This window comes from Passer montanus, unplaced genomic scaffold, assembly GCF_014805655.1.
Source record: "Passer montanus isolate IOZ18808 unplaced genomic scaffold, ASM1480565v1 scaffold34, whole genome shotgun sequence".
Lineage (NCBI taxonomy): Eukaryota > Metazoa > Chordata > Aves > Passeriformes > Passeridae > Passer > Passer montanus.
The window spans coordinates 8217470-8240100 of NW_024368152.1; the positions used below are offsets into that span (position 1 = coordinate 8217470).

Here is a 22631-nt window from a genome sequence, read left to right on the forward strand (position 1 = left end):
CAATAGAAGGTCAAGAAGCTAAAAAATTAACGTTAACCACAAGAATGCAAGAGCCTAAAATGCTTTTAATGTACTACTGCTTACTCTCTTCAGAGCAGGGCTGGGGAAATGAGGGATTATTTCTGTTATGCTGTATTTATCTCAGAGAAGTCCAGCAGCAGGATCATGCCTCTGTTTGCAGGGGGGTAAGAAGAGTCTGAATGACAGGCTCAGTCAGGAGAGAGTGTCAGCTGGAGGATTTACCTGCTTCTTCCATGGTCCAGTCTCACTTCAGCTGAGCAAATAAAACTTCATCTTCCTCTGGCAGGAACCTCTCCCCCAATGCCAGTAGGACTCCAGACATCTCTATCAGTTGTAGAACTGACTCCTCTGACCCCGAGGGTGGTACATTTGCTGGCCTTCCCTTTTTTAACATATGTAATGCCAACAAAGAGCTGTTAGCAGGCTTGAAGGCAAAGGGAAGCAGCCTTGCTGTTGTGTGCTGAAAGATGATGTGTGCACACCCCAGGAGAAGGCATCACTTCAGAAACTTTCGATTCCTGCACCATCCTCCACCATCAGAGCCCTCCTTTTAACCACTGCCACAGCCTTTAAACACTTTTTTCCTGTTCCTTTCAAGAGGAAAAAATAAATGATAAATTATTGTGTTGATCTTACGCAAACGTTGCATTTACGGAAAGATCTTGTTGACATGGTTTCTCGCACAGGATACCTTCTCCTCCTGCAGAAAAGTTGCTGAAAGCTTCCAGGGAAATAGATAATATCCTTGGTGAAGGGAAATTAAAAAAGAAACAAACCAAAATGCCAGCCTGGTGTGGCGCTAGTGTGGATCTTAGTTTCCAAGAGATGCAGAATTTGGTTTAGTAGGATTTTTTAGTCCTGTTAGAAGTGAAGCAGACTAGTAGCTGATACCAGGTGTATCTTAGGGTCTTTTCAGAGACAGGGTGATAAATTAAGAGGTTACAAAATGACTGAGGTCAGTATCCTGACCACCTGCTGTGGCCATACCCAGGAAAGCTTATCTGTCCACGGCCTGATACATTAAAACCTTACAGATTAGGTGCTCTTTTTGCATTTGCTAAAATGAACTTCATGAAGATCCTTCCACCTCAGAGAGCAATTCTAAGGAGGTATCAGTAGCCGATTTTCTCCTTCATCCCCTTCTCCTCATGTGAACATGAAAGTCCATCTTCAACATCACTGTTGAGAGAAGGCACGTTTCCTGTTTTTGCAGTCGAGACCTTCACGATGCGGCACCAAGGCGGAGGGACAGGATGTGCCCCTTGTGTGGTCTCAGGTGCAGGTCAGCTCTTCTCATCCCACGCCTGTTGGGATGCTTCCTGCTTCAAAACCATCACATCTCCTTCCTGTTTCTATACCCAGTTAGGGAAGAAAATACACCCATTTGGCCACTACTGGCATCAATTAGATATAAATATAAAATTCAGCATGATTTGATTTTCCATTTGTTTCTCACCCCAGCCTGCTAACAGAGGCTCAGCTCCAGGCAGCCCTCACCCACAGTGCTCAGAAAAACACATTTGGTGTGGGTATTGCTGGGGATGGAGGCCTGTGGTGGAGGTTAATGAGGAAAGTGATGTCTCGAGTGCAGATTGCACGACTTGCTTCCAAGATGATTTGCATTGAAGTGTTAAATGCTACACAGAAATGCCAGAAGATAGAAAGGATTTTCATAGGGCTGTTATTGGTGCCCCTAAAATTACCACCGTCTCCTCTTTCTCCTCTGATATGGAGCACTCCCTTTCTTGGAGATAGACAGTCATATTGTTCTTCTGCATAATTTATAGTGAATGCACTTAAGAGCAAATCAAACTCCTGAGTGTTCAGGATTAATGGAAGTTGCAGCTACTAAATGTGTTGGCTGGGACTGGAGGTGTCCTGCTGTGCTGCTGCACCAGCCTCCTCTTGCCTTGGTCTTGACAGCTGGGAGAGTCCAGTCAGTGCTGTCTCTGACAGCTCAGTGAAGGGATGGTGCCCAATTTTGTAGGGATTTTAGAGGAACTAGTCACAAAATCATATGGTTTGCTGTTTTCTGGAGATAACTCTCCCATTTTTAATGATGGAAGCTGAAGTGAGAGGTGAGAGAAGGTACTCTTAGATCCCTGAGCATTATGCATGGCCAGAGAGATGGTCTGTCACATTGCTGGTCAGAAGGGCCCATTGTGTTTGGGATCCACCTCACAGGAGCACCAGTGCTCATCCCTGTGATCATTTGGTCTGGAGTTCACACCACCAAGGCACTGCCTTGGGCAAATGCCCACGAGTGCCCTTGCAGGTGCTTTCCTGTGGGGAGCCACCAGCCTGGTGTGCCTTGGCATGGGCAGTCCTTGCCACACAGGGAGGACAGCAGGACATTGCAGGACAGCTGGGTGACCACATCCTAGCATAAATGTTGCTATAATCCAGCACAAGGTGCTTGCCATTGTGTTCTCAAGGCATGAAGGCTGCCCTGATAATAACCTGAACACAGACCTTGCATCATGCTCCTGGTGTGATGCTTTGTCCAGGGTGTGTCCTGGGTCCATGGCTTTCCTGCACAGGATAGTAGTCACTGTAATTTTGGCTCCCTGATTCTAAAAATGAGTTTTTAAAAAACCCTGTGAGATTGGTACAGTCATATCCACCAACCTGAGTAATATCCTTAGCTGTTCTTCAGCTTGGGCTGATTCCTACCAGCAGATTTGGTCTTCTGCTCCTTGAATTGCTGCATCCAGCAGAACTAGGTTCCTTCCTTATGAGTGGGATGCTGTTCTCATGTAGTTATTTCACTCTCAGATTTTAATTCACATCTCTGTAAGGAGAAAAATCCAGGAAAGTTAAACTCTAGGTTTGCTATTAGGTTTGAAACTTCAGTGCTTTTCTCATTCAACAAACAGGAAAATCAAGCTGTGAAACAATTTGATTACTATTATTTACCACTGGAGGGGAAATAAAACACTGTTTTGTAAGAAATTTTGTTTTAGTGGAGTGTATTTTTATAAGGAATTTAACTAGTGGCTTTTGTGCTATTTTGAAGTGATCCATTTTTTTAAAAAGGTGCTTTAGAAAACTAGATTAATAAAATAAACGGGAGCATATATATTAGATGTCATATTTTTGGAACAAAAACAACCTGTGTATTAGTAGCAGAAATTATTAGCCATAGCTGTGTATTTGGAGCTTGAACATGTTAGTAGCAAAGAATCTTTCTCTTTTGGTTGATTTTTTTCCCCCAGTACATCTTAATACGTTTAGTTAATGTTGAATTTTTGTTAGAGGTAGCTGGTTGGCTTATTTCCAAAGCCACATTTTGTAGCATATTTTTGATGCCTTAAGTTTTAGCTTTCATATTATCCAGATTCTGTACTTCATTAATGTGTAACTCTGAATTTCATATAAAGTGTTAGCAAGTTCTCCTTCCAGTTTAGTCAGACAAAACAATCCTTTTCCAGCCTGAGAGCCAAGGACACCATTGCAGCTTCGGGCTGCAAAAGTTTAAACGAGTGAGTTGAGGAGAGCAAACTGTGAGGATGGGAGTGCATAACCTGCAGCTGTAACTGGACAATTAACCCCAATATGTAAATGGACCAAAAGTTGTAAAAGTGTGAAAACTCATGACTTGGAGTCCTTCTTGGGTGTAGCCTCAGCTGGGCTCTTGTACTGCCCAGGGTGTATCCTTTGAAGGCCTTTTAAATAAATACATACTTTATTTCTTTAACACTGTCTAACCTCTGTTCTAAGTAGCCTCTCAAGGCATAATTTTCACTAAGGATACACCTGTTAAAAAAAAGCTTTTTTAGTTAAATAAAAAGGTTTCTTTTCACACTTTGAAAGCAAACCCAACTCTCTTCCCTGCTCTGTTTCATGAAGCTACACTGAAATCCCCTTCGTTCCTCCAAGCCCCGTATCTCAGCACAGTACCTGCAGCTGGGGAAGGAAGTCAGATCTTCTCCTTTTTTTTTTCAATTTAGGCATCATTAGCAGTGAGGATGGTCTTACAGACCATGCCTGAGGGCTGGGTATCATCTGTCATTGTCTAGTTAGCCAGTGTCCTTGTCCCCAAACTCTCCATCTTCTCCACAGGAATGGCTCCGATGCTGTGGAATTTGCTCAGATGCCGTTGGCTGGTTTCTGTTACTGCCAGAGTTTCACTAATTCTTCTGAAATTTAATCTGGATTCCTTTCTCCCAGGGCTGTGATTATTCTTTAGAGAATTTTTCTGTGATTTACCTTCATCAATTAAATAAATGCATCATAGGAAACTTCTAAAATCTAATGACAGAACAGCCCAACTGTGCTACTGTTGTTTTAATTGTATTAACAATAGTGCCTTGTGGTAATTTTTGTCACTTTTCTTCCCTTTTTTCTAAAAGTGTTCTGATTTCCCAGTTCCCTTCAGGAAGCTTCCCCTGTCCTGCAGCCAGCACTCAATGAGTTTTATTAAAAATTATTTATTACAATACTATATTCAGTGAACATGACGTTGGTTTTTCCTCATGCAACCCAACCTTCTCAGAAAAAGACCTTGTGCACTAAGACATTGTGCAGACATGTTTTCCTTGATCTGCAATATTGTGTAAACAAACTGTAATTTTTTTAAGCCGTGCCAACTTTGCACAGCATCTGAAAAAAATAGGACTGGCTGCTTCTCCCTTGGTTTTGTTTAGAATGAAAAGACAAAGGGAGGAGATGAGGAAAATCCACTCATGATTTTCTTTTCCTGTCTGCAATCACAAGCTGCATTACTGCCCAAACTGCTCCCACCCAAATTAACCCAATTTCCTAATTTACTTGAAATATTTCTGTACTTTTCTTACTGCATTGGGAATATTTGCCCTTTACAGTAATAAGCTCTCCTCCCTGAGATGGAGAACATCATGGAGAGCTCCCCAAAGAACTGCCATGTTTCTGGTCCTGACATGGGTCTCATTTATTACTCACTAGCAACAATTCATGGATGTTTGGGGGTAGTTTGTGATTCTTTGGCTTCTTTTCAGTAGCTTGTGACCATGCCATCCATGGCAAACTCTCCTCTGCTGGTGGGGGTCAGTGTTGGTGGGCACAGTGGGCAGCAATGGGTGCAGCAGGTGTCAGCATCCTCATGCCCTTTGCTGTCACTCCAGCACCTGGGAAGGTCCTGCCCCCGGGATCTGCGAGCACCTCTTCACCACACACATGTGATCCGAATGTAAAATGGTTCTCAGGGTAATGTACTGATGCTTGATGTCAGTGACTAACTGATTTTTCCCTGTAAATCAGGAATATAATCCTGAATAAAGTGACTTCACTAGATGGGGGCAACCCAGACACCTGTAAGCTACTTTATTCTGTTTCAGCCTTTGCAGCTGACTCCATGAAATGAACGTGCCAGCCTTTGTCTCATTTGCCATTTGCAGGGTTGGAGTATTTGTAATTACATCATTCTTTGGCGAGGTGAGGGGTAGGTGGTTATTTATAATGGATTTTTATCCCAGACATGGGACCAGGTTTTCAAGACCATATAGTTCCTGGGTATGTGTTTCTGGATAAACTTACACAATGAGGTGGCTTGAGGTCTCTTTACCAATTCACTCTACCTTTCGAAGGACATTCGGTGAGCACATGTGAATTGTTACTGAGTTTTCTGAAACTGATATTGGGGTGGTACATTGAGTGGTCCTTCCCCTTCACCTGCTGTTTTAAATAAACTTCTGAAAAGGATTGAACTTCAAAGTAAGATGCAAATAAGCAATATTTCTTATATAAATAAAAGCAGAATTAGTCACTGAAAGTGAAAAATTTAAAAAAAAAACCATTTATTTATTTAGACTGGTCTTTTCTTCACTTGTCAGGTTTCGTTTTTCTTTGTTTCCCTGAAGGCAGCAGCAGAAGCAGCTTCAGTCCCTCTTAACGGGAGCCTTTTGCATCTCAAACCCTGCAGGGTTTGAATTTTTTGTGGCATTATTGATTAAGGTATTTCTTTTATCTCACTGCTTCTGTAATTAGCTTTTCAAGAGGTGAAGATACTCCTTTTTGCAATTCAGACTTTATCGAAAGGTGTTACTTTTGGGCCCGTGCCTGCAGCCTGGGAAAGCGCGACAGGTGCTGCAGTGGCTGCCGTGTGGGTGTCGGCTTTTGCCGCAGGGCAGGAAAGAAGTTCACACGAGTTTACCAGGCAGGACCAGATATCTATAGCAACGTATTTGTATATCCTGTGCCTTGTCTGTTGCAACGCTCGTTGCTTAGGATACTGACATTAAAACATGTAACAAAATCTGCTCCTCACTCTGGAGTTCATTATCTGTCCCAGCCCATGTAACTGCGCATTTCCCCCATCCCCAGCTCAGATCAGAACCACTGACCGGCCCTCGGCAAACGTGGTCCAGAGGATGTTGTTATAATCCTGTTTTGCAGCCTGTTGCTGCATGATCATTTTTTACCTAACCATTTGTCACTAGCTGGGGTGTGTGGGAGCCCGTCTCTCTCTTACAGCCTGGCCCACGGGAGCTGGAGGCTTCCTAAGCACATCTGTGTGTGGCTGAGCTGGTGCCAGCTGGTGCTGCCCGTGCAGGAAATGTATTCTCAAGGGCGTGTTCCTGCACTGTGGCAACACAGAACTCCAGTGGCTCAGGCTTGCCTTTGGACTACCTGTGGGGAGTTTTTTGTGGTGTTTTGGTTGGTTGGTTTGTTTTTGTTTGTGGGGCTTTTTTTTGGGGTTTTGTTTGCTTATTTGTTTGGGATTTTTTTTGGTCGTTGTTTTTTGTTTCTTTTTTTTTTTTTTAATACAAGGATCAAACTTTTAAAAATAGAGCCTCAGTGATAGATCTGATGCTTTATGTATTTCAATAAAAAATATTCCACCCCTGTTGAAATGGTTCTTGCATTTCAGACCAACCCAGAGCAATGTTTGCTGCCTGGCTTATATGCGGTTCATTTTCTTTGGGCTCCTGCAGTCATGGAGGCACTGTACTACAGCTTCACGACTGTAACAGATTTGACACACTTATTCTGCTTTATAAGTGAGCACTGCAAGAGAAATGGTGCTACACTTCCCCCCTGCAAAGCAGATAGCTCAGATAATATGAAGAGTATTTGTTCTGTTCTCTGTGCACTGCCTTTCTCAGCTGGAAAGCACCTCTGTCCTATAGACAGGCATTTCATCAATTTTCCTCTTTTTATTAGCACTAAATTAGTATCCAAGGGGGTTTGCACAATGAATTACATCTCTAAGGAGATATTCCTCCTTTTGCAGCTGTAACTGATTCACTGAGAGGATCCCATCACGAGGTCGTGTCAAGGCAGTTTTGCTTTCCCAAGCTTTGCAGTAAAAAGCTGCTTTGGTCTCTGGCTTTCTGGATTCCATGGTCAAAGCACACTTGTACCAGCTGTGACTGGTGGTTGACAGAGAGCTCTTGTGAAAATGAGATGCACTGAGCTTTGTTACAAGTATTTCAAGTACTTTAGCGTGTGGAAGCTGACAGCCAGTCCATCTGTTGGTAAAAACACAGAATTGCTACTTTAGCTGTTTCAGACTCTGCTACAGTTACTCACCCAGTGCTGCATAACCCAGTCTTGTGGTTTAATCCCGGCCCTCAGTGGGATGAGGAAGAGAATTGGGGGGGAAAAAGGTAAATCCGTGGGTGGAGACAAGAAATAAAAGAAAATATTATTATAATGATGATAACAATTGTAGTGAAAAGGGAGATAATACAAAGAGAGAGAGAGGTAATATCCAAGAGAAACAAGGGATGCACGGTACAATTGCTCATCACCTGCTGACCAGTGCATCCCTGAGCAGTGATCAGCCCCCTGCCCTGACAATCCCCCCCAAGTTATATTCTGACCATGACAGTGTGGAGTATCCCTTTGTTCAGTTCAGGTCACCTGTCCTGGCTGTGCTCCCTCCAAATTTCTTGTGCACCTTCTCACTGGCAGAGCGCAGGAAACTGCAAAAGTCTTTGAGTTGGGGTGAGCACAGCTCAGCAGCAATTAAAACTTCAGCGTGCTATCAACATTATTTTCATTCTCAAATCCAAAACACAGCCCTGTGCCAGCTACTAAGAAGAAAATGAACACTGCCTCAGCTGAAACCAGGACACCAGTGTGTGTCTTGGCCTCAGTAAAAGACCTTTTTGCTCATTGCTAGGCTTTTGCTATGAGATTATTGCTGATTTTTGTAAGCCTAGAATGACAGAGGTTACATTCAGGTGGGAGTTCTCTGGCAGCTTGGTTTTGAGCCTGGCTACAATTAATTAGAATTCAAACAGGCGGCACATAATTTTAACAGAAATGTTGGTGTGAAACTGGACCAAAAGTGCATCTGCATTACCCCTGCTGAAGCCTTCCATGGCCCAGGGTCTCTTTCACCAGCGGTGATTGACTTGCTAAGGCCTCAGTTCTGCATTTAGACAACCAAGGTGCTCCTTGTCTGACCACCTCGAGGGCATTCCTTCGATTGTTTTTCTTACTGCTGTGATCGTGCCAGATGCTCTGAGGGCTTTTGCTCATCAAGGAAAGCAGGGACAGACCTTGCTGCAGTGTGTGTGGCATCACTTCCCTGGATTTCACCCTGGTGTGATGGGAAATGAGAGAAAGGCAGGGCTGTGCTGGAGTTAGGTCTCTGCTAACTGCCCAGGGCAATGCTGGGTGCAAGGATATCTCTTCTGCTTTGCTTTCTACATCCACTGCAGCAAGTGATTTAGCTGGTAAAGGCTCATTTTAAAAAAGCAACAAAACACAGCCCTAATCACAGGACTGACCAGAGCATCCCAGCCCTGCTCCCTGTGATTTCCATTAGCAGCCATCCTCTGAGTGGTCTTGTGGCTAAATCAGCTGCTGAGCCTCTGGAAAGTGGTTTGATGAAAGCATTTTATAGCAATCGAATGAAATGTCAGTTGGATGCCAGCAGCAGGGGTTGCTGTCATGATTAATGAGATATTTAGGCATTTCATTTTGAAGGAGCTACCTGCAACACAATTTACATCAAAGCTGTTTTTTTTTTTTTTTATGGGCTTTAATAAATTAATGTTAATGTTGGTTATTTAATTATTCACATCAATTTGGTTACAACTGTGGGATTGCATTCGGGTTGAACATGTTATGAAGCCTTTCAGAAAGCTCATATGCAAAAAAAGGTTGTGTTCAGAGCATTGCACATCTTCTGATATAAAACAATGTGAAAGGAGGAAGGGTTGAAAAGGCCTGTAATCTTTTGAATGCAAAGATTGCTTGAATAGAAAGCTTTTGAAGCTGATATTTAATGAGCATCTCTTCAAATAACAGGATGTACCTACCACTAGGAGAAGTAGTGAAATCTAGTTCTAGATTTATTTATTTATTCTATTAATCTATAATTATTACTTTACCTTTCTGTTGTCTAGGGGTGTCTATTTTTTAAGGGAATAAGAATAATAAAGTTATTATAGGAATAGGGAGAAATTATATTAAAGCTTTTCAAACCTCTTTTAACTACCAGTTGAAAGTTTTGCAGTCCTTAACCCTGCAAGTCAATAAAGCTGAGGAATTTCTGCTTAAAGCCCAGCTCCTATGTTAAGTGGGCTCTGCTGTTCCTCCTGCCCCTCTCCCAGGGAATTCAGAGGCAGTGGTTGGTGAGGCAGGGACTGCTTTTCAACCCAGACACTAGTTGTTACAAAGCACCTGGGAATCATGAAGTGGAGGGGCTCCCTGAAGGCTGGAAACTGCAGGCACCTCCTCACCCAAGGACAGGAACATACTATTACAATTTCTGCTCTTTAAAAAAATGGATCACATCTGATCCATTATTTGCTCCAAGCTGCTCTTTTCTGCCATTTAACTTCAGCAGACTAGAATATTGTGTTTTCTGCCCTCGGCACTGCAGGATGACTACATAGAGCAGAGAAGATTTGAAGATGGAAAGGCAGTAGCTGAGAGTTAGTGGTTTAACTGCAGGGCGGCCTGATGCTCTCCTAGGGGTGATGCTGGCAGGGACCAGGAGCTGTAGCATCCCTGTACGTTGGGAGCAAGCAGAGGCATGTCAGGTACGTGGAGAAAACTCTGCAATATAATGGACAAAAATAAAGCTTTGGAGTTGAAGTATTGGCAGCTTTTCTGGAAAACAGAAGTGTGAATGATAACACAGTTGTCCGTTAAGCCAAATGCACGGAACTAACGAGCAGCTGTTTGTCTCCGAGCATTAAGCCACAGAGCAGGATGTGGATTTTTTACATTGCTGAGGCAGTGCACAGACTAAGTGGAATACAAATAAAACAAGCTTACATTCTGCTGTAGAGCAACTTATTTTTTGCTGACCTTTAGCATTTTAAATTTTTTTGGGTTCTTATGCACGCTTGGAATTTTTACTCTCTGGGAAGTGCTTAGCCCCTGTTTTTGCTGGTTTCTGCATGCTTTGCAGCTCAGCTCTTACAGTTTCCAGGTAGTCTGCAGTGTTGGCCTATTACTAACCTGTCTTCTCCATTGGCTCTGAGCAAACCCAACAGGCACAACAGTCTGTGCAGAGAAATATTTATGCAAACCAGTCACAGGAGTCTGTGCACACTTGTGAATAAACTTCTTGAATATGAGGAAGGACATACCATAGAGCTCAACCTCTAGTTCAGCAGCACAGTTCGATATTGCTAGGTAGCCATGAAGACTGCAAGGGATAAAAGTAAGAAATTATCAAGGTTTTGTTGTTTTCCTGTTGTTGCCTAACTGCAGATTGACCATTTTCATTTTGCTGAAGGAGCTCTCCTACTGCTGGGCAGTCTCACCTTGTATGGTACAATATGGGCATTGTCAAGAGAGAGGACAGACCCAGCCCTCTCCTGGTATCCTGATGAAATCCTGGATTTAAATGGGCTTTGACCCTGGTGAGGGAATATTGAACCTACTGAATAAGCTTCTCTAGAAGTTTAAACCCAAGTAACCTGAAAAGAGTTGTTTTGACAAACATTTTACTTTAAAAAGCCTTATTCTCTGATTCTTTGGGAGGGCTGGAAACGCTTTGGCCCTGGTGAGGGAATATTGAACCTACTAAATAAGCTTCTCTAGAAGTATAAACCCAAGAAGTATAAACCTGAAAAGAGTTGTTTTGACAGACATTTTACTTTAAAAAGCCTTATTCTCTGATTCTTTGGGAGGGCTGGAAAGGACAAAATCCCTTGTGCTGGTGCTGCTGTTGCAGTGATCCATCTGCTCATGCTGCTTCCATGGCTGAGAAAAAGAGGGAGAAGTCTTTTGGGGTGCTGCTGTTGAGCATGGGCTGTGCTGAGCTTACCCTTGCTGGACCCTCCTGTGACCCTCAGGCACCACAAGGAGCATCCTCCAAGCCCCACCATACAGGAACAAGCTACCATGCTGTGGGGCAAGGGATGCAGGGAGGCAGGAGAAGCTGTATAAGCCAAAGGGTTTCAGAGAGCATCTGGACAAGGCAAACATGACTGGCACGGAGACACCTGCCCTTCTTGCTTCTTGTTCAGCTGCATTTACTTTCACTTTTGAATGGATGAATTTTAATTTTCCTCGGTGCTGCTGTCCCTGCCCGCTCCCGCTCAGCCTGTGTAGGAATCCAGAGATGGGCATCGCAAGCCCAGGATGGAGAAGTGGGATTGCAGCACAGAACTGAAATACTGAGCTTTATTATTTACCATATAATAAGGATTAATAATAAGAATTCATATTTTCCAAATACTTCCTCCCAAACTACGTTCCCCTCCACAGCATATTAGTCACTGGGAGAGCCTAGAGGAGAGGAAAGGAAGCCAAATTAAATGAGGTCTTTTCCTGGTGATTTATAGCATCCTTTTTCTCCTCTTTCCCCCTTGCCCCAGGGGGACCTCATGTTTCTAGCAGGGTTCTACCTCTCGCCAGCCCCCCTCTGCCTAGTGTGGCTGGAGCTCAGGCAGATTTTCTCTTGCTTTGCAGCTGCTGAACCCAGACCCAGAAGAGGATGGGGAAGCAGAACAGCAAGCTGCGCCCCGAGGTGCTCCAGGACCTGCGTGAGAACACTGAGTTCACAGACCACGAGCTGCAGGAGTGGTACAAGGGCTTCCTAAAAGATTGCCCCACGGGCCATTTGACTGTAGAAGAGTTTAAAAAAATATATGCAAATTTTTTTCCCTATGGCGACGCGTCGAAGTTTGCGGAGCACGTCTTCCGCACCTTTGACACTAACGGCGACGGGACCATCGACTTCAGGGAATTCATCATCGCCCTGAGCGTCACCTCCCGGGGCAAGCTGGAACAGAAGCTGAAGTGGGCGTTTAGTATGTACGACCTGGATGGCAACGGGTACATCAGCCGTGGGGAAATGCTAGAAATAGTGCAGGTGAGGTATTATCTCTATTGGACATCTTATTTGTGTTCTTGTAACTCTTCACCATGAGACAGCTGAAGCTGGAGGGATGTGCTAAGCTGGTTCACTCCTGCCCCAGGAAGGTTCCTGGGCCCATGGTCCCCAAAGGGACCCATGATGGGACCTACAAGATGCAGATGAGGAAAGGGCCTGAGATATGGACAAGGCACTTGTGCAGCTGGCCTGCAGCCAAAATTCTGCAGCTCTCCTTGGGGGTTTCTGAGTGTGATGTTCACAGGATCAAAAACCCTAAATGCGAATTCTGTTGGCCTGATTAATCTCAGAATTAATGCTTTGAATCTTCAAATCTGAGTCAATGTGAACTCTGGATGAAAGACTGTAGCATGCCTTTGTCTCCCAAAGGCAGAGGACATGTAGACCACAGGCTGTAGTGGGGGCAGGCAGCACAGTCCCCTGTGCCCCTACCCCACATGCTGGTGGGGGTTTGGCCTCGGCAGGGGCTGCTTGTCACCCACTGTGCAGCTGAGATGTGTGTCCTGTGCAGTGCGAGGGGATCATGCATCAGCCAGTGCCCCGACACTGGTCCTCATGGCTAGGGTGGGATAATTTAGGTGGAAGTCTAGGACTGCAGACAGTCTGAAGAGGTCTTGTCATTAGTCCTGTTCTTGTAAGTCAGAAGATGCATTTCCTTACCCATCCACAAAGGCAAACAACCCTACTGCTGTATATTCATATTCACCATAATCCATGTAGCACCCCACACACCTACATGTAACTGGGTGCAGAGTGAGAGCCAGACAAAGATGCACTGGCCTAGCCCAGCTACACTATTGTCTCCTCTATTTTACCTCATTAATCTAGTCTCTGACTTTCTGTTAATCTGACCCAGCTCTTCTTTTGAAGTACAAATTAATACAGGAAAGAAAAATAAAAAAGCTGCAGTCAGAAATTCCCATTCATTTTGGTTTATAAAGTCCTGCAGCTGCCTGCCAGGGTCAGCTGTCTTTTTTTCTTGCTGCAGGCTGAAATTCTTTTTCTCTGTCCTATGCTTTATCATTTGGGTTGTGTTTTTCTTATATCTCTATTTTTAAACTATTTTTTAATACTCAGGCAATTTACAAAATGGTTTCATCAGTAATGAAAATGCCAGAGGATGAATCCACTCCTGAGAAGCGAACAGACAAGATCTTCAGACAGATGGACACAAACAATGACGGTAGGATTGCCACTGGCACCCCTTCCTAAGCTCTAGAAATAGAGGTTTCTAGCCCAGCCTTGTAGATGGCAGGATTTCGGGAGAGGGGAGAAAGGGTAACACCAGGGTCCCTACTGGTGTCTCTTGTCTCTGCCTGGCCTTGTTGAGCACCTCTGGTCCATGATAAATAGTGAACAGAGGGTGAATTCTCCTGCTGAGGTGGCTGAAATTTCGGGAGAGGAGAGAAAGGGTAACACCAGGGTCCCCACTGGTGCCTCTTGTCTCTGCCTGCCCTTGTTGAGCATCTCTGGTCCATGATAAATAGGGTGAATAAGTGAGCAGAGAACAGAGGGTGAATTCTCCTGCTGAGGTGGCTGATAGGGGAGAGTCCTTCCCTGGCATTTCATGGGTGAATCCCCTTCTGCAAAGGCTCCTCTGAAATTCCCATGTCTTTGGGTTATTTTCTCTGGGCATAGCACAAGCTTGTCACAAGGTTTTGCTTCCACTGCCCTTGATAGGGCTGCATTCCTGGGCTTGTCATCAGTAATGTGAATCCTGAATGTGGCTGGGCACCTGAAAGCAAAAATTCCCCAGGTCCATAACACTTATTTTCTCAACAAAATGAAAAGTGTGTGTTTATGGCATGTATACATACATGGTCACACACTTCTGTTGCACTATGAGCATCAGAGGGATGTAGCAGCTCCCAAGCCAGGTTGTGGAGCTCCTTGATAAATTATCTGACAGTGTACCCATCACAACCCCTCCACCTGTGCTGGCTCATTTCCTTGGGTTTGAAAAATATTGGCAAAAAATGATCAATTTCCTCTTCTCATCAGCCTCATTACATGTGTCCTCTATTCCCAGCTGAGGTGGAGCTTTTGCCTGGGAATTACCCTGTCAGAGGCAGAGCTGCCCACATCACGCTGGCTCAGTTCCTTGGGTTTGAAAAATACAGGCAAAAATTATCAATTTCCTCTTCTCATCAGCCTCATGACATGTGTCCTCTATTCCCAGCTAAGGTGGAGCTTTTGCCTGGGAATTACCCTGTCAGAGGCTGAGGTGAGAGCTGCCCACATCAGTCAGAAGCTGTGCCCTACTGATGTGCTCAGTGAGAGCAAAGATTTGATTCTAACACTGAGATATGGAGACCTGAAAAAATACCATCTTATGTACATAAAGGGTTTCATTTAATAGGATTTTATGGCTGCATTTTGGTGTCTGCTGCTGCATGCCCCAGGGCAAATTCCTGGCCTTGCTGAAGTCTTCAAGCTTTTTGCCTTTGGCTTCATCAAAACTAGCACTTCATCCCCTGGCTTGACATGTGGAGGGCCTTAAAATAACATGATTAAAATATTTTTGGTCTGCAGAAAGTAGCAATGCATGCAGATGTGTAACAGAGTAGTGGTCCCAAAATCTGCTATATATATATATGCATCCTCCATCTGTTGCACTTTGTTGCTGAAATAAAATCATCCTATTCCCAGTAAAATACCATCCCTGCAATCTATGCAGTGCCAAGGAATAACATCTGCATGTGTGTGTCTGGTGGCTGAAAATGTTTCTTCCCCATCTGACTGCTAGGCATTGCAAATAGATTTTGATTTGGGCTTTGCTTTTAAGTAATACAAGGCAAAGGGCAAACTAATAAATATCCTGATAATTAGAAGACCTCTGCTTTTGTTAAAAACACTTGGTTTGGGAGCATTAGCTTAAAAGCCAGAAATTAGTGTGCCACGGGTTTTTGAGCTTCTGTAATTTCTACAAGAGGAAGGCTTGCTCATTCATGGAATCACATAGCTATGTCCCTAAGTGCCACATCTACATGTCTTTTAAATGCCCTGGGCGGTCTGTTCCAATGCTTGACAACCCTTTTGGGGAAGAAATTTTTCCTAATATCCAATCTAAGCCTTCCTTGGTGCAACTTGAGGCCCTTTCCTCTTGTCCTATTGCTTGTTACTTGGAAGAGGACTTCCTCCCTGTTCAATCTCTTTTGGGAGCTGGCCACCAGGGTCATTCCTCTTCCATCCCCACAACAGGTTGGTAGTGTCCTGGGGCTGGTGCCAACTGGCACAATGAGCTGGTGCCTCTCTCTGTTTGGGTGCATGTGGCCAAAAGTGGCAGCAGGCAGCTCCCAAGTGCAAGATGTTTGGTGTGGGTCCTGTCTTGAGCCTTGCAGTTTGAGGTGGGTAAGGATAGCCCTGGGGTGTTGTGTGAGGGTAGGGCAGGTGAATGCATAAGCTAAATGGGAGATCACTAGGCATGGTGTCTAGGGTGCAGCAAATGCTTCTTTCCTCCTTTTCATAGGGAAAATTTCATTTTTCATTAATATTGCCATGTCCTATTTCTGCCATGGTTCTGAGTGCTGGAGCAGGGGAGTATTGGTGCTAGCTACCCACCAGGGGGGTGGGTCAGCCCACCATGAGGTCTGAAGGACCAGATGGAATATTTCCTCCTTGCTGTACCATGCCATTCCATGGGACTGTTGGAGCCAAGGGATGCTGAGTTGGTTGCTCCTTCAGAGATCAATTTTCAGACCCTCAGAGTCTGATGTCCATCCAAGTCAGCTCCTCTGGCCTAAATTAAAGCTGCATAAAACAGAAATAATCAGGAGCAACACATAGCAGTAAGTGTGCCCCAGGGCTGGCTTTGCTTGTAAAAAAAGAAAAAAATAAAACCCATCCTGTTCCTGTACACCCAGCAGGGCACAGCAAGTGACTTGCAAAGTCATGGAATCACAGAATAATTTGGGTTGGAAGGGGCCTTTGAAGGTCATATAGCCCAACACTCCGGCAATGTGCAGGGATATCTTGAACTAGATCAGCTTGCTCAAACCCCTGTCCAACCTTGTAGGTGCCAGAGAAGCCATGACTGCTCAGCCCCACGTGTCACAAGAAACAAGAGGACAAAGTGGGGATATTTGGAATATTTAGGTTTCAAGTGGTGTAGTAATAAAAGCATAATTTCAAAGCATACATGTATTCAGGTACCATATCTTGTGTTCATGTGTCATGGTATTCATTAGTCTGGTTCTGAGCAAAAAGCTGCCAAATGGTATTGCAATACTTGTTTTTAGATTTGGGACTGTCTTTTTAAATAAAGAAATAGAAATTATTATGCTGGATTGTTTTGCAGAAGAAAAATGCATTTGGGCTTAAAGGCTTGAGTAGGATTTAGCTGCTGTGCATTGTGCTAAATTCCCCTCGATGCCTTTGTGATAGATTAAATAGATGTTACGTTGCCTCGGTGAGGAGGGGTTCTTTGTTATGGCAATGGTGACAGGAACAACTGGCTTTTAAATAATTATTTCCATTTTGGTTGTTCTCCCTGTCAGGTAAACTGTCACTGGAAGAGTTCATCAAAGGTGCCAAGAGCGATCCCTCCATCGTGCGGTTGTTACAGTGCGACCCCAGTAGCGCGAGTCAATTCTGATGAAAGCGGACAGTGTGCTCAGAGAACCTCGGCTTGTGTCCTTCAAGCTTTGCTCGCAAACGGATGCCTTCTCAACCATCCCTCCACACTCGCGGATAAGATCCCGTTGCCAGATTGTGTGTGTGTGTGTGTCCGAGCGAACCAGCCCTCGCTCCCCCACTAACACCAGTGCAGTTCTCCTGCGGCAGCTCCGTTCCTGCTTCCCCGTATTGTTACCATTCACTCTGCACATTTTAAACATTAATCGAAAGGTTTGTTTACATGCAGCTACGAGAGAGTTCAATGGCTGGCGAGATACCACTTCACTTAGTCCGTGAGAAAGGTGATGTTCCCATAGTTCTCGAGAAGATGCTAGGTAGGACTTTTACCCAAAATAGCAGATGGTAGATAATTTATTTTGCTTCAGAAATTACTATGTTGGAAAAAAAAAGTGGACTGAATGGAGTAGAAAGTTAAAAAAATTTAAAAAAAAAGAAAAAAAAAGCAGCTTTCCTGGGCATGGTTCCAATTTTCTTTTTGAGGAAAATTGCTTGCACTTATCTAATGGTCTTTACTTTCTTTTAATATATATATAAATTATATATATATGGTGAAGTAAAATTTTAAATATTTAGGTCATCTATTTAAGGCATAAAATAGAATTCAAGCTTTGTTTCTTCTAGTCGTCTGTGATTTATTCAAATCTTGGAGATTGTTTTTTTTGTGATATTTATGCATTAGCAAATTGCTGTTCCAAAAGAAATGCATGACTAGCAGTTTGTGGATATTTCACTCTGTTTAATTCCTGAATGCAAATATTTGTTCATTTTTACTGTCAGTCATTCCGGTATTACTGTATTAACAAAAGACCTGAAAGGAGTTCATCCTCATTTTGTATTTCTCAGTGGAGTCCTACTTTCTGGTGGTTGCTGCGTTAAATGGCTTTTGAGTGCCCCGAGGTGACGTGACTGGCACTGCTGTTCTCAACTTGGCTACACCTCCTCCTCCCTTTTGCTGTCGATATGTTAATAGTCTTGTGCATTCCAGTGTTATTTAATATCTGCCTAATGCCAAGAAATATTAATTGAAATAAAAGACTACTTTTCTTGTCACTGCCTGTCTTATCTAAGCCATGCACCAAGTTCCTAGTGTCACGTATTTGGGGAAGGGCAAGGATGGCTCCCTGCACAACATCTGTCAGTCTTGTCTGAGACACATTGCCTTTAAATGCGTAGGGGTTTTGGGAGCTGGCTGTGGTGGCTGGGTTAACACAGTGGTTTTGGTGCCTGTGGGATCCAGCTCCATCCCAGCTGAATCCAGGGTAAAGATTGCAGGAAGGTGACAACTCAGTTTCCGCTGGATGCAGAGCAACTCAAGGCAATGAAGGAAAAGCTGCTGGCTCTGCTGGCTGGGTTACTGTGACCACAACTTTTTAAAATAAATCTCCTGTCAGGTACCGGGTACTTGCTGGATTAACATTTGACATTGGTAGCATGGGAAGCAGTTTTCTCACATTCATCAGGTCTGCCAGTAGCTGCATAAGCCTGCCCTCTCTGCAAAATAAAGCATCAAAAAATTATTTGGTCTGAAGTTAATGTTGAGCAGGTAATGAAGGGATTTTTGCTGTGTAGAATGTTCTAGTAGTGGTGAAATAGAACATTCTAGTACGTGATGATAATACTTTAATATAAAAGAAAGAGAGAGAAATGTTTGCAATATCCAAGTGGAAATACATTTAATCAGACTTTGTCTACAATACAAACTTGTGTCAGTGCTGCCAGCAAAAGAGCGTGTTCATTATTTCCCCTGGAAATTCAAATTTGAGCAATTAAACCAACAGTCCTTTCAACCACAACACCCTGCTGATGAGGCAAACCTGAAAGGGATGTTAATCAGAAGCCTGCCTGCTTTCCCAGGTCGAGCCCAGCAAAAAAGCCCAGCTATTGAAAAAAATGTAGTTCCATGGTAGAAGATAGTCTGTTTCCAGCCTGCTTGTGTTCATGCTGTCAGTCTGTCTGCCAGGAGGTGCTGAAGTGTTAGATATGCTGCAGATGTTCTTACACTAATGGCTCTTCTTGCATGGGTTGGATCCAAAAGCAGGTGTTGAGATGTGAACTGGGCACCATGCACTTTATCATTTCTGTATCATTCTGAGTGTGAAAAAATGTCATTGACCTTGTCCTGGGATAGTAACCTCTGAGGTGGACCACAACATTTGAATCTTGTTTCTGCATTCTTAAAATGAGTCAGGCATAATCAGTCAAGCATTGCATGATATCTTGGGTACCAAAGATTTAAAAACTGTTTTGCTGCAGCATTCATAAATGCAGCAGCTCTTTTTCATTTGCTTCTCTAAGTGGAAATATTACTGCTTTTTCCTGGCATCTCACTTCTTCTGGTTTCCTTTGCTGACTGTAGTGAATAGCAAGTTTAAGTGGCTGTTTAATAAAGTCCAAACTCTTCTTATATGGAGAAAAAAATATCATTACAGAAGCTTATTTATTTTGATAAATAAGCTTACCATGTTTTGCAGAAAGAAAGTGAAAGAACATAAATTTTAGAGGTTAGAAAGTTCCCATTTCTTTGATGTTACATTTTTTTCTCTAAAATGTGCCAAGGTATCCATGATGGAGTTTGCTGCCTGCCACAGTCTGACAAGCCCCTGCACAGTCCTGTGCAGACACTGGGATTGTATCCTGCTTCATTGGACCCAATTTCTTCTGTCTTTCCCTTTGCCTCTCTAAACTTTCCAATCCCAGATTTGGGAGTTTTTCCAGTTATCTCTCACTGTTTTCATAGCTTTTAAGGACTTTCTTCTTTTCAGGGCAAGATGATTTCATTTCAGACTGGGACTGGCACAGATTACATGAGTAAGATGCTCCCAGCTTACCTTTCAGGAAGAAGTGAAGGAAAATGCCCAGGAAAGGTGGTCATGCATGGCATCCCAGGGAAAATGAGAGATCCTCTGAAGCCCAACCAGGCTGAGCTTTTCAAAGGTGGCTTCTGATATGGGGAACCTTTTAATTAAGAGGCCAGCTAAGTACTGGAAAGGGTTTTATCTGCTGTTGCCAAGCAGCTCTCTTAAAATCAGACCTGCTTCAGAGGCTGAGGTTGTGCATCCCCAGTCACTGGGTAACTTTGATCATCTTGGCTGTGCTTGAGCAGCTCCTCGGAGGATGTCTCTGCTTTCCTGGCTGGTAACAAGGACTCAGAACAATTTCCAGGCTCCTTCTTCAGGATGTCATTTGCATGTTGATACAAGCAGAGTTCAAAACCAGCTGAGAAATCAATGAAGAGATAAGAGAGCTTTACTCCTTGTTGGGCTCCCAGGAACATCTTTCATAGAGGGACTGTTGTGTAGAGGGGTTAATCATTTGGGAAATTAAGTCCAGGTGATTAATAGGAAACTTCAACTTGTAAAGTGGTTTAAGTGTTTTTCTGAATTGTATTTTTAGTCAAAATTGGAGTCATACTTCGCAAAAATAGTTTAGTACAAAAAAATCTCATCACTGTGTCCATATTTACCTCACTTTAATAACCTATGTGATTATTTTCTCGCCATGGAGATATTTAACACTCTGAAAGCTCTGGCTAATTACTACATAAATTCAGGCTTTTCTGTATGAAAAGGTCTTGTTCAGCTAATTCAGAATTATGTCATTGCCTTTCAGATAAAGTCTGTCTGGTTGCAGCCTAACTCCAGCGTGGTTGGCAGAGGTGTTTGGGTTCAGTCTTGGGTATCTCCCTTGCCAAGTCTGAATTGGCCCTTTGTTTTTAAATCAGGCCTTTGCAATGTATTTTTAGCATTAGCCTCTGAGTAATAAACTCCTGTGAAGAACAACGTGAACATTTCTGCAAGCACGGGGCAGATGGTCTCCATGGATAGTCCTCGATCCATTATGCAGGGCTCTATTCATATTTAAAGGTTAGGAACAGCCATTGACTTTAATGGTCTAGTGGGCAGACTGGCATTTTGAGCTCCCTGTACTGCACCAGGGAAGATACAGTGCTGATGAACCTGATAATTGCAGTTATCTTTTTCAGGAGGAGAGATGCTCTATTGAAAAGAAGGAAAAGGGTGGGAGAGGAGAGCAGAGCATCTCTGTGCAGGAGCTTTGGAGATATGCACATGCCTGCATCGCTGGGAGCAGTGTGCCTGCAAGCAGAACTTACCTGTTGCCTGCACATATCCAGTGTGGTGGTTTGGATGCAGACACACTTCTGAACACTCTCATGTTCACTGTGGCTAAAGGGCAACCAGTGCATCAGCAGAGGGTCAGGTTAATCCCAGGCTTTCAGCCATGTCACACGAGCCAGAAACCACTGCCAGAAGGAGGAAGGAACTGTCATGGAAGCAGCCTGGTGTCTGTGGGGACAGAGGGGCAAGGTCACCACCACCAGTTGGGTGGGTTATTTTAAGAGCTAGCTGGCTCTTCCTGATGGAGGAACAATTTATCACAAACAAAATCTGTATTGATTGAGGTGTCACTAGAGGGAATTGTCTCTCACATGAAGGTGAGAAGCAGGATCCCCTCCTTGCTCCTCCCCATACACCTTGGTGTTTGGTGTTGCTGGGGCCTGGGTGGGTCATGATCAGCTCCCTCAAACCCTCACTGCCTGTGGACTGTAGCTTTGAACACATCTTTAGTGTCTTCTCTACCCTGTACCTGGCACTGGGAGCTGTGTCACTAAATCTCTGGCCACTGCCAGCTCACAGCTGTGCTCCCAGGGCACCCACCCCAGCATTTTTTTACCTTTCCAAAACAATGCAACTCCTTTGCCCAGGACTTTGGCAGCTTCCTTTGCTTTAACTTTTTTTTTTCTTTGCACAGACTGTTCCATGAAGCAGTATGGGAACTTAGTGCAGAAAAGAAAGTGGGTCACACTCTAAAATCCAAGATGGTCACAGATATATTACAGCAAATATGACAAATTACATGCTGGGTGAAATTTGCCTCTGCAGTGTCACCCAGGTCATTCTGCAGGAAATGAGGTGTAAGCAAGGGAGCTCATTTTCCTCTGCCTTCTCTTTCCCAACACTGGGGATGGGTTCTCTGCATCAGAGAACAGGAGCAGGGACAAGTCCTGCCTAAGGGTCCCATCATGTCAAAGTCACCCACAACATAAACTTTCATTGATTTTCCCAGGTCAGGACACAGACAACTTTCCAGTCACTATTTGCATTTTGCTTTTTAGTTTCCCAGTAAGTACTATCCTTAAAGCCTAATGTGGGTGTACATACATTGAGACAAGATTGAATCTAGATTGTCATCAGCAACATGTGGAGAAAAGTAGCTTGAGAGGAGACCTTATTGCTTTCTACAACTACCTAAGAGGAGGTTGTAGCCAGGTGGGGATGACTAACAAGTAACAGGATCAGAGGAAATGGTCTCAAGTTGCACCTGGGGAGGCTTAGGAATAGAAGGAAAGTTTCTTCACTGAAAAGGTAATCAAGCATTGGAACAGGCTACCTAGGGAAGTGATTGAGTCATCATCCCTGGAGGTATGCAAAAGATGTGTAGATGTGGCTGTGGTTTAATGGTGGACTCTATGACCTTACAGATCTTTTCCAACCTAAATGATTGCATAGTTCTGTGCTGTGGCTGTGCATGGCTCTGCTCCAGTCTGTCCTCGCTCACAAGAGCAGCCATGTACTTCTTCTATGTATTAAAACACCTCTAATCCTTCCTTGATTTGTTTGCACGAGAAGAAGATGCAGACTGCCTGGTGTCTCCATTTTGGGTACATGCA

General features: G+C 43.8%; 1 protein-coding gene across 4 annotated transcripts in view; it reads left to right on the forward strand.

The window, feature by feature from the left end:
- HPCAL1 (hippocalcin like 1) overlaps positions 1 to 17992 on the forward strand; it is an 80025-nt gene extending 62033 nt beyond the window's left edge. For all 4 annotated transcript variants that reach the window (XM_039715640.1, XM_039715639.1, XM_039715641.1 and 1 more), the window contains 3 exons: positions 11884 to 12286; positions 13385 to 13490; positions 16804 to 17992. In XM_039715640.1, the coding sequence (XP_039571574.1) occupies positions 11909 to 12286; positions 13385 to 13490; positions 16804 to 16901 (582 nt within the window). In that variant the 5' untranslated portion in view covers positions 11884 to 11908 and the 3' untranslated portion in view covers positions 16902 to 17992. The remainder of the gene's footprint in view (positions 1 to 11883; positions 12287 to 13384; positions 13491 to 16803) is intronic.
- The last annotated feature ends 4639 nt before the right edge of the window (positions 17993 to 22631 follow it).